The sequence below is a fragment of the Anopheles marshallii genome, chromosome 3 (genome assembly GCF_943734725.1).
Source record: "Anopheles marshallii chromosome 3, idAnoMarsDA_429_01, whole genome shotgun sequence".
Taxonomy (NCBI): domain Eukaryota; kingdom Metazoa; phylum Arthropoda; class Insecta; order Diptera; family Culicidae; genus Anopheles; species Anopheles marshallii.
The window spans coordinates 68,778,022-68,790,244 of NC_071327.1; the positions used below are offsets into that span (position 1 = coordinate 68,778,022).

Genomic DNA, 12,223 nt, shown 5'->3' on the forward strand with positions numbered 1-12,223 from the left:
CGTCATTGTACCGGCTGCTCCATTGTCGTTCCACACATACGGAGCAAAAAATCCTTCTGAGCATCTTCCTCTCGAACGCGACCAAGAGGGTTTCGTCAGTTTTGGAAAAAGTCAATGTCCCAGAGGCGTATGTGAGTACAGGCAGTCCCTGAGATACGCTATTACAGCGGACCGCTATAGTCCGGGAAAAATCCGTATACTATACTTCAAAGTTAGATAGTTGACTTCCTTCTCTGCACCTAATTTATTCAACAAAGCAGGCTACTTTTTGATATATTACATTCAAATAAACTAAAAACAAATGTTTTACATGACAAAGGAAACTATTTTTGATCAATTTTACACCTTTTTACTTAGATTTTGTGCTATAAACTAACTGTCTCTCAAATTTCCAAAAACGGCCTATCTCCGATTCCGCGTATAAGAGGAACCGCGTATCTCGGGGACTGTCTGTATATTGCTGGGTGGCTATTCGCTTGCTGGGTTATTTCGATCCCTCAATCAGATAATATACACAGTTCGTATGAAAGATGTACACATAAACAATACCAGCTGTTCGATCCACGTGAATTTAGTTCTCCCCAAACAAACCCAGCTAGTGGTCTTTAAATTACGGTAGTTCAATCCTAAAGCTTTAGCTTAATATAATAATTCCAGGACGAAAGGAAAGGAAACTAGACTTCCTTTTTATCAGCTAGATCATTTTTGTACAGCATTAATAGAAGAAGGAAGATCCCCGGTAAATGTCTTTGTTATTGTGCAGCTTACTTTCATTAAGCAATCAAAAATGTTTGAAGAAATTTTGCTTCAATTTGGTAGCTGTATCAAAAGTTTATATGCGTAGGATGTCACAGCTATCATCGCAAAACTTGGTCTGGATGGACTTGGAAATGACGGGCTTGGAAGTGGATAAGGATCGTATTTTGGAGATCGCATGCATTGTAACCGACAGCAAGCTGAACATTATAGCCAAAGGGCCAAATATAATCATAAATGAGCCTGACTCCGTTTTGGATACAATGAACAGTTGGTGCAAGGAGCATCACGCAAAGTCTGGATTGATAGAAGCTGTGAAAAAATCGACCTGCACGCTAGAGCAAGCGGAACAACAAGTTCTGGATTTCGTTAAGCAGTACTGTCCGGAGCGAAGCTGCCCGATGGCCGGAAACAGCATTTACATGGATCGGTTATTCATAAGAAAACATATGTCAACGTTAAATGAATACCTTCATTATCGTGTGATCGATGTGAGCACGGTGAAGGAACTGAGCAAACGATGGAATGGTGAAGTCTATAAGTCAACTCCACCGAAAATTTTAGCTCACCGAGCCTTGGATGATATCGAAGAGAGCATTAAAGAAATGAAATATTATAAGGATACTTTTTTTAAAACGGATGATGAACCCAATCCATAGAAAAGGCAACCGAGGTTCGTAACTTACTATTCAACTATCTGGTGCATATGAAGATAGTAACATGTATACGTTTTTAATTTTAGATGGCAGCTTGGTTAAAAACTTCTTCACAATGACTGCAAAATAAGATCCGACATCACTGCACAAGCATACAAATGAGCTAGCCTGGATAACAAATAAAAGCTACAAGTCGGAATGGAAAAAATAGATTCAATATTGTAATTGAATGTACTTAATGAAAAATAAATAATCGATAACGAATAGTAAAATTGTGGTGTATAAGATAGCAATTATGCAGCTAAGGAAAGTCTGAGGTGGCAGACCAAAAGTGCTACAATAGAAGAATGAATTACCAGGAAGTTAGATATGCTAAGATGCAGCAGTCACAGAGATATTGTGTTTGTTGCGTACTATCTACAACCTTCTCTTTATAATCACTTAATCACTTAGATCAACTTGACCCATTCATAGAAGAGAAAGTTGGCATTTAACAAAGAGGATTCCAAAAAAGAAGATCAACTGAAGAAAATAAGAGCCGTTCCACTTTATCCTTTTATTATGTCAATAACATCAACAGAATAGATGTAGAGATATTAGATAAATTGTAGATATTCCTTTTCGTTTACCTAAAATGACAGTATATTAGCAGCTACCGCTTCGATTGGAACACTGTCAACTTTAGCTATCAAACTTTGAACGCTGCAACAGTAGGTGAATCCCTTAGCCAACGTATCGAACGAATCATTGTACCATCCATACTCCCGACAGATATCCGAACACAAGAGTTCACCTGACGCAACAGATGTTCGGTACGGGTCGTTGCTGGTGACGAAAGCAATTGCGGCGTTTGTGCTTGGTGACTTAATAACTTTCCATGTCCATTTTGGAGCCGTAATGCCGTTGACACTGAGCGTGATTGGAACCTGTGTGCCATTCGCGTGTGGCAGCGTTAGGGTATCGAACGTTCCGGTGTACACTGTTACATCGTTCTGTAGCCGATCGGCAATGTTGCGAGTGGTCTTTTCAACGATCAACCAGTTACCGGCGTTCACCTTCTGCCACTGCGGCGCAACATTGACGTAGAAGTAGGTATCCCATTGCCACGTACGGAAAATACCGTCTGCATCCGGTGTCATGTGTCCTCGCGCAAGGTAGGACACGGTGTTAACAAACTTGGCTGCTTGCGTTGCAGATCCTAGCAGTTCCGCTAGTCGCGTTTGTTGCGACTTGATGGTGTAAGAAGTGTCCACCAGAACAGTGCTGGGAACTCCGGTAACTTTAAACGATGGACGATAGGACTCAACTATACTGGCTGAAATAATGTGTGTGTGTAATGCAAGATGGTTATCGATTAAAAGGCAAACGAAACAATTAACGGACGTAGAATATATGCCTACCGGAAATCGAATCTCCATTAATGGTGTGTTTCGTGTAGATGGCAGACGCTGTTTGCGCATTGTAGCACACAGAAAAATGTTTGACAAACCCTACTCCAGATACATCAAATCCAATGTTGCGTACCGTACCACCGTTACCACATCCTTCGCTGGTCGATTGATGATCGCCAGTCACAGCTTTGGAGCAAACGATGCTGGATACATTCACGGGCAGGCCGTTTAGCAGGAATGTGCTGCCACCAACACATGTGATCAAAGCTTTGTCTAGTAAAGCTATAAAGAAAAGAGATACATTTTCCAAATACATGCGATTAATTGAGTTGACTTAGCGTTAAAAGATTAATCGTCTTTGTACTCACTATTGACGACGTTGTTCTTCGGGCATGCCACAAAATTCGATTCCCCAATTGCCCAAACAAGTTGGCCACTGTTCGGTATCCAAAGATTACCGTTCTTCAGAAACACCGGTTCCGGAAAGGTGAGATCAGTTTTTACATTGATCGTACATTCTAGGGCAAGATGAGCTCTGCGTTATAGAGGGAAAACTGCGGTTTTTGCAAAATTTTACTTACGGCTTCTGACGGTATGGAAGAGATAGAACGATAGCACAACCAACGACCACATCTTGAAAGGATCTGTCCAAAATTTGGACTTCAAAACACTTTTAAGTATGTCGCAAAACAGACCGACTTATGTGTCTCACATGGGGCAAATGAAAACTCGACTTTGTGTAAGGTGGAGGGCCGTTTGACGTTTGTTTGCTGATCTGAACAAGCTTTCTAGTGTGTTTTTTTTTTTTAATGTGTGCAACAGGATCTGTGTATACACAATAGAAGTTATAGAACCTCCAGGGGGACCGCAAGCACGCTTCTAATAATGAATATTCTTTGTTTTTGATATCGATCTTTCAGTTAATAAAGGGACGTTGAACAGCTGACTATCTATGAATTGGGTAAACCGTACCCCATTAGTCATTCCTACATAGGATGGGGAGGGAGGGTAGGGGGACACAGTGCAGCCACAGTCTAGACTTGAAACAAGATCGGAGGTGTTGTTGATTCGCACATTAGCTACTCCTATTACAGTCCGTCGTTACGATCGCAAGTGATGAACATCGAACGTATCATTCTTGCTCAATAGTTACGAGTTATTGTTATTTATTATAGTACTACAGCTTTAAAGGTCTCTAATGTATGACTCCTGTTGTCTTTGATTTAGCTATTACTGAATAATCGCATTTGCGTACTGGCGAACGGTCAGGATGAGATAGGTTCTGTTGCCTGAAAGATCGTCGTCAATATCACTATACCATTTGATCGTCTCATGATTGTATGACATGAAATACATTGTAACATATTTGTATGAATTTGTTTGCAGATTCAGGCAGTTATCAGAAAAAAGGCTATTTAATGAAGTTCCTACCAACTTTTGACAGTGTATTAATCATTATTAGTGTTTGATTCAAGAATTCCAATGAATCGTCGAGCCGGATGAATGAACCTGAATCTTATTTATCTGTGTAAAATTTTTTATTTTAGAAGCATAAGGTTTAAAAAAATTTCTAAAATCATGAATAAGGATGCATGAATTGAAAAGAATTCCCAAATCTTTGAGGATCTTTCCGGATTAATGAATATATATATATGGATTCATTAATCTTTTAAGAGTCTGCTTTCGCTTTGAATGACTCCTCGCTAAAGATTCATACGACTAATTAATAAATATTCATTCACCACAACACTGATTGTTTTAAAATGCGTATAACTATTACAAACAAAATACTTCTTTCTAAAGCGACCGGTATCGATATTCCATACTCCCGCGACTCGCTTCCTGGATGGCAATAACCTATTTACCCAGTTGCTATCATCCAGACTGGTTGCAATCGGACGGCGTTCGGATGAATTTGCCGTGCCTGTGGGAATTGAATGAGGTCTTGAGCTGGATTTCAGGACGGGTTTTTTGTTTTTCTTATTTTACGAACCGATCCCGATCCCGCGGGCTACATCGTCTAGCAGCTGAAATCGTGCCGGCGATGCGTACGTATGGCCGGGCTAGCGAGCAGCTTGTCCCCGATCAGCAGTGCCATCCACCACCGGTCACCTTCGGTGTGATAGTCTGCAATGTGCTTTTTTCTTTATTGCGTCCCTGCCACACAGTACCTGGCTGATGCAAGCCAGCGTATCTTCCGCTGGCCTCCGCTACTTGTCACTTTTGATTGCAGCATGTGTTCCATTTCTTGTGCGTCCCTCAGGCGGGAGGTGTTTTTTTTGTTGTTTAGAATCACTTACCAAAGGCAAATAACCGGTAACGCCAACTCTAGCGAACCTGCCGGCTGGTGGCATAAATCTACTTTCATTTATGCAGCAGGTTCGGGTGCAACGTTGTTTTTGGTTGAAGTTTGGAAGGTGCATTAGAAGCGCATTGGAATGAAACTGGTTGTGGTTTCATTTTCAACTCGGTTGATTTCCGCGTTCCTAGTTGAGGTGTAACAATAGTAAAAGTACCCGAAAGATAAGCTGCTAGTCGAATGGAGGCGAAATATGTTTCGTTTTCATTGGTATTTACTTCGCGGGATTGTTCTTATTGCTTTACACTACTTTGGGACTATTGAGGAGAACTTTAGGACCCGCTCCTTGTAAATAAATGCAAAGAAAGCCAGAAATGGCAGGTCCCTCTTGAGGTTGTTGTGCCGATAAAGAAGACATTACTTTAGTTTGTTTACTTTAGGCTACTCTTTATGGTCTTTACGGGATAGAACCGGTATCAAATCCCATCCGGATTATTCCCTCGTACGCAAGACGAATTTTAAGCCTAAAGTCACAGACGTCCATAAAATACCAAACAAGATCTCTTGAGATTTTGTAGTACCACTAGAGTCATCAATCAATATATCTCTTCTATAAACGCTCCTGCATATTACAATGAATATCAACTCAATCTTTCATATTTAGCACTACTGTTGGTTTACAATTCTCTTACTGTAGCATAACATGTTTCGTACGTTTTCTATGTTGATCGTGGTGATCTCTTCCCCTTTCGAAAGAAAACACAGAATCGCTACAAGGTTTCGTTCGCGAAAGGCTTTCACTGATACTTCTCGTACCGGTTTACACCCGGGAAGTGAAGGTATCGCACTATGAGAACTTGGCACTTGGCACTTTGGGTTTGCATTTTTTTATATATAAAAATATTTGAAAGATATTTGGTTTAATTATTTAGTGTTTAAACAAATCTATGAAATTATATGACAGAATGTTCCATCAAATACATTACAATATTATACACCAACAAGCATATAACCTACATTAATTCTTTTCATGTGTTGCAAACTGTAAGTAACTTTGCACTGCATCACGACCAATGGATCTACTCAAAGCTCGAAGCTACTTTCGTGCACCACGCGTTCAGGCGGTGGAGCTTTTGGACGGGATCGCAACGCTTTGGCCCACTGTGATGGCATGAACGCTGTCCGGTTGCTACGGTGGATGCATCTCGCGTTGCTTGGATTGTTATTTAGCGATAGTTCGCTCGGTCGCACGTAAGCGCGGCGTGTTGTGGGTTGCTCGTATCGCTCTGAAGAAGTTTGTGCGGTGCCGACCGGGTACCGATATGTAAATAAGTTCGACCAACCATTCTGTCCAACGGTAACAGGGATTGTTTCTATAATCTTTGTATAAAGTGTATGTTTAAAAATAATCGGATTGTTTTATTAAACTTCTATTCAAACAATTACTTTAGAAGAATTGTGTTTGATGCAAAAGAAACAACTTAAAGGTAACAAGAATTACTACCGGAAATATTTCTCATTGAGTGTTCGTGGCGCTGCGCAAAGGAAATAAAGCAACATTTGAAAAAAAAAACGGTGAAGAAAGCCAATCATTTGTAATTGTGATGTGTTTTATATATCGGCAATCACATGTGTTGCCCAATTCCGCCAAATAAAATAGTGACCAGATATAAAAAGGAGAAATTGTGACAAAAAAAACTCACTCACACACACACACATAAAAAACGCACATCCACCCATTAACACGGTCATCTTCGGTATGAAAAGTGGTTCATATGCTTCCGGGCAAGATATCAACGATACGACGATTTTGCACTCTGCCGATCTGACCGATCTCCGCGGAAGTGACCTCAAATGGTTCGCGTGCGATGTGTCGGCAGACGCTAGCAATAAAAAAAAAACTAGGAAGTGTAACGATATTGGAGCGAAAAATTGTGTCAATCGAAAGTGTATAGACCACCGTATAACCGTGGTTGTCGTTTTTTTTTGGCGAATGTGATTCCACCGATGATCGTGAGTGATCGTACGCAGAATAAATAAGAAAGTGCAATGTGCGGAAAGGAGTTGTCGGCAGCACTATGCAGTGCTGATGAAATTTGAAGAATTTTTCCGCAGCAAAATTCCAATACATCAAACAAGGAATAAAGTTCAAGGTGGGTAGATGAAGATCACGAAATCGTAAATTATGGGAAGACATAAAAGATAAACTAAAGAGTTAATTATCATTCCCAAGAACGGATCCATTTGTGAGGAGTCACAGTTGTTTTTTTTTTTTTTGGGGTTTGAGGCGACCTGGTAACGTGTTTCGTCCACAAGTGGATGCCACAATTTGCCCGAAGCAAAACATTTATAACAGTTTCACAGCTGTGCGTGCAGCTTCAGATGATGGTGCCAAAAACGCAAACTCCCATGATGGAGTCCCATGAATGATGTCAATAGAGAGAAACCCGGGATGTATCAATAAATGTATTTCGTCGGTTTTTTTAACATGCATACCAATTGGAAGCGTATTATAAAACTTAATAGTGATGTTTGTTCCAGATTTTCCTCTATGTCTTTTTTTCTATGGCTGTTTGTTTGATCTTTCAACATATTTTGCATCGGATCACCATGGTTAATGTTCCGTTATTCCTGTTTCTTCCCAAATGTCGTTGTACCAGCCTCATACTCATGGCATTGGTGGATGCCATCTGTTAACATATTCGTTTTCATGTCATTTGCATATTTTATTAGCGATGAAAACGTAGCGTTATTTTGAGTGATGGATTGTAACGGTGGAAGACAAAAGATGCATAGCATGAAATTGATGATGTTGTATCGGTATCGGAATATATCTCACCTGTGACATTTGCCGTGTGGACTATCAAAATGGGGTGCTGTTGATTTGATAAACACTGTCATTTGAAACGCATCTGTAAACATTTTTCAGTAAATAAAACGTTTTGCAGTGATATAAATCTTGTTTAATAGGTCTAGAATTTCAATAGTCGAATGTAACTGTCATGTGGAATGATCATAAAAATAGGTGCTGTAGAATCTGGTCTGGTACGAATTTCTGGTTCACACAACAGGACCAGTCCAAAACCCCATCCGGACCGAACCTCCATGCGCAGGATTGACTATCCAGCTAAGGGTAAATAAAGTCAAAGAAAACCAGAAATGGCAGGCCTCTAGATCTCTTAAGGTTGTTGTGCCCATAAGGAAGAAGAAGACTCAGATCTGAGGTGATAACGATTTGCTTATTTTTTAATCCTATAGTTACGTTATGCACTGTACCCTCCTGATATTAAAATTTCTTATCAGAAGCATGGCCGAAATATATGAAACCTTACGCTAGTGAACCTTCTAGTTGCATATTACGATCAATTTTCCATTGCCAACATCGAAAGGTTACAGCGTCAACCAATCCAGTGTGGAATGTGCAAAAAGAGGTTATGCTGCCATTGGTATATCTCGAGGGGTACATCCCATCTGATTGTACTGATAATACTAGAGCGTACCGGGCTGGAGTGGAAGCACTGTTAACGATCATAATACGCAGCATTCAGCAGGATTGCAATGCGGTGTGGCTCATTTTTGCAAGGAAGTATGCCGCTGCGGTGGGCTTGGCAGACTTGGTACTCCCTGCCCGACATGAGCGTAGGTCATCATTCTGTTCATAAATGGTTTTCATTTCCCTTCAGCTGCAGCAGCAAACCTGTCTCGAAATAGTGCACTATGTGGGTTAATGTGACGCACTAACCGCGTTCGAGAGCGGACGAAGGAATGAAGGCGTCAGCAGCAGCGTGTCTAAGCTTATTTGCAATTATTGCTATTTTTGCTATACTTCATATAATTGATCACCGTAAGTTCGTTAGCAGACGGACTCTCGTTAAAGCAAAATAACAGCCATACGAACGAAATGATTTGCATAGGTGAATTAACAGTACCAGGTTAAACCAACCCTATTAAACTGCTAAAAACTGAGCCTTTCTGAGCGCAATGTTGAAAGCAACAGTCATGAATTGCTGCTAAATGAACACCGCTGCAAGCTTCTAATACCTAATTAAATCAAACTCGAAAACAAAGCTGAGTCGTTTGAATTTTGTGTGTGACGTTTTCGTAAAGCCACCCGCGTAAGCTGCTGGAAGACGAAGCCCGACGCCGATGCCGATACCGGCATTTAATTTTCCATGATGAAACAGCAAGTGAAGTCGAATCAAGACAACGGTTACAGTCCGATTATTTTGATGTTAATGGTGAACCATGGCCAATATGATCTCGGAAGAGAAATTCGTACTCCTTATTCACGTGTAATCAACTAGCCATGACCATCGTCTCGGTGGGGGTTTCCAGTGCCGGTACCGTCGTCCGGTACGGCCACTAGGCCCGCGCGTACATTCTCCTAGCAGGGATGCGCGGTAGAAAACGAGTTTATTTTTCATCATTGTTGATATTGTTGTGCCATTAACATAATTTTAGGATTTTGCCGAACGGCGGCAGAAGACAGCGCGGAAAAAGTTTGTGTGTCCGTGCCCGTCGGCGCCCGGTTGTAATTTGGTGAAAGTTTTAAAGATGTCCATCGGGTTTTGATCGTTGGGTGTGAAGCTGTCATTAGAAGGGTCATTAAAGAATGTTTCATCCGCACCATTCAAACGTTAACTAGTTGTGCTGCGTTTTTATTTCTCTCATCTTGCAATGCAATTTAATTGTTAATAGCACCTTTTTGACCTGAATAGAATGATGGTTTTGGATTAATTTGGACGGCGAACCAATTCGTATTCGATCACATCCCAATGCTGGTTGATAATGATTGAGTGATTTGGCCTGTGCGAAGGGCTGTGGTTTTACTTTTCATGCTATTCTAATGAATAATTAAACAGTTAATTTTATATTTAGAAGATATCTGCATAAGTTTAGGGTACAAGGCTTTAGGCTTTATAAATGACTCTTCTCAAAAGATTCGTTAAAGACAACACTAGATTTTCGATATTTTTTAAGGATGATTATAAATTAATGACAATGTCCACAACGGTCAACTTCTTCTGGATTCACACTGGATGAGCCGTTTCTTTAAGTTTGAACATCATGTCCACCAACTTGGAATGCATGGTGTAGACATAACCGCGCTTGAAGTTTTGATCCTCCTGGACTTTGAGTGAAGTGTGAAATGCAGTAGACTTTTCAAAGAATTTTAAGCCTAAAGGCATTTATTGCAATTGGCTGAGCCTCTTAATAAGCATAGTGATATAACCTCACAGGCACTTACATCTGCTGTTGTGTTGAGCTGGATCCCCCATTTATTATCTCATGGGATCACTTGGCTCACCACCAAAGATGATCAGGTGTGTTTGGTAAAGCTCAAGCAGTAAATATTTATAAACATATTTTCTTCTCCTTATCATTGCATGTACAAATATAAACTATTTTCATTTATGCTTTTTGTTTTCATTACGTTCATTGCAGGTTGTGCACACACCACACGGAATAAAAATCCAGCCAAGACTCACCCGCAATTGGTTTCGGTCAGATGAATTTGTTTCGTTACGTTCCTTATTATGTTTGAAGCTTCCTGCAGGAATAATAAGCTTTAGGTTACTGTTACCCAGCGCAAATTATTGACCGATTGCTATAATTGCACCGTACGTTCAGAATTAGTTGCGATGCTAAGCAAATTGCCACCAATTAGCATTGATGCGAACCAGGCATGCAGTGTTATGGTTGATTAATTGACGAATCTGGCAGCCTCATAATACACGCAAACTGCTCACATGCACATGCAGTTGGCGTTGCACGGTTTTGTGCTAATAGAACGATGGGGAACATTATGAGCAGCAGCGACTCGACGCTACCGAGACAACAGACAAGAAACGGTAGCGGACGCTACCGAACGACACCTCGCGAGCATACGGACTATACTAGCACCAAGCGATGCTACTTTGAGGATGATGTGCACAGTCAGCCAAATAGTCATGAAACTTGCCACAATCGGCAACAGTCACCGAATGCGGAAAGTTCCCGCATGCTGTTCTTGCTGTACCTGATCCATCGGACGTGGAACGTAGTGGTTGATAGTGTGGACCAGAAGGGAAAAAAGTAAGTATTATTCACATTGCTGTTGGTAAACAGTTCATGATTCGAGATTGGATGCATGATTTTTAGTACTAAGATGCAGTACTAAGTACTGCGATGTACTAAGAAGTACTAAATTATTTTAAAAACACATTTAGTCAACAGCATTTTAAAAATTTAATTAATTTTTTGTTAATGGTATAGTATTAAAATTCGCAAGAATTAGATAAACATTAACAACCCACGTTTTTGACGGCCTAGTTCAATATAATAAATGCACATTAATTGTCACCTTTCAAACGTTTAATTGGTAGCAGTTCTTCATTTTTTCCTTCTATTATTGGTATATATTGCTCACTTTCAGTTTCTTGCAGATTTGATTCGTTTTTGTTTTTCACTTTCTTCCGTAGCGGTTAGTCTAGGCGCGATGAAAAAAAAAAACGGCTCAAACGCACACAAAGAACCGCGTAAAAGATGTTGGAAGGTTTTTCATTGCATATTTTAAGTGAAGGCTCTTCATTCATCAAATGGTTTCCATTGGGCATCGACCGAACAAACGGTCGATGGTAGATTAAACTAACATTGAAAAGTTACGATGGGCAGGAGAATGACGACGGTAAGGCAATGGTCGCTGGCAAACCGGTTTCGCCCTTTACCACGATAATATGATGTAGCATGCAAATTCACGTATAAATGCAATCAAACACCCATTCGGTGAAAGAAAGTGCGGAACATGTAGGAAGTGCATTGCCTCGATCGAACAGGAAACAACAAACAAACAAAAAAACATATTGAACCAATATTTGTTGAATTGGAATTGATATAGCGAAGACATTGTTTAAATCACTGTTGAAGCATCATCTTATGTTTCGCTCTGTTTTCTGCGTGGCTGCTTTACGACTTAATATCGTGTTGCGATGCGGCCCAGAGCAGGAAGTTTTCATTTTCCTGTGGTGAAATCGATGGGCAAACAAGTTGAAACGAGTTTGAAGCGAAGGAAGCACGGCATAAGATAATTTAGATTGATGAAAAACACAGGACACACATAATCTTTGCTAAACATGTTCCTG

General features: G+C 40.4%; 3 protein-coding genes across 3 annotated transcripts in view; 2 read left to right on the forward strand and 1 right to left on the reverse strand.

The window, feature by feature from the left end:
• Positions 1–770: 770 nt before the first annotated feature.
• Positions 771–1,415, forward strand: LOC128713076 (oligoribonuclease, mitochondrial). Its single transcript, XM_053807939.1, has one exon. It carries the CDS (start codon positions 837–839, stop codon positions 1,413–1,415), a length of 579 nt encoding a protein of 192 aa, XP_053663914.1. The 5' UTR covers positions 771–836.
• Positions 1,416–2,041: 626 nt separating this feature from the next.
• Positions 2,042–4,901, reverse strand: LOC128713077 (uncharacterized). Its single transcript, XM_053807940.1, has 5 exons — positions 4,856–4,901; positions 3,385–3,447; positions 3,172–3,321; positions 2,813–3,085; positions 2,042–2,727 (listed from the first exon to the last, which is right to left on the reverse strand). The coding sequence occupies exons 1-5, from the start codon at positions 4,899–4,901 to the stop codon at positions 2,042–2,044; spliced, it is 1,218 nt and encodes a 405-aa protein (XP_053663915.1).
• Positions 4,902–10,896: 5,995 nt separating this feature from the next.
• The window catches only part of LOC128711536 (uncharacterized), a 31,749-nt gene continuing 30,422 nt past the window's right edge, over positions 10,897–12,223 (forward strand). The window contains exon 1 of the mRNA XM_053806417.1: positions 10,897–11,177. Within this exon, the coding sequence (XP_053662392.1) occupies positions 10,897–11,177 (281 nt within the window). The remainder of the gene's footprint in view (positions 11,178–12,223) is intronic.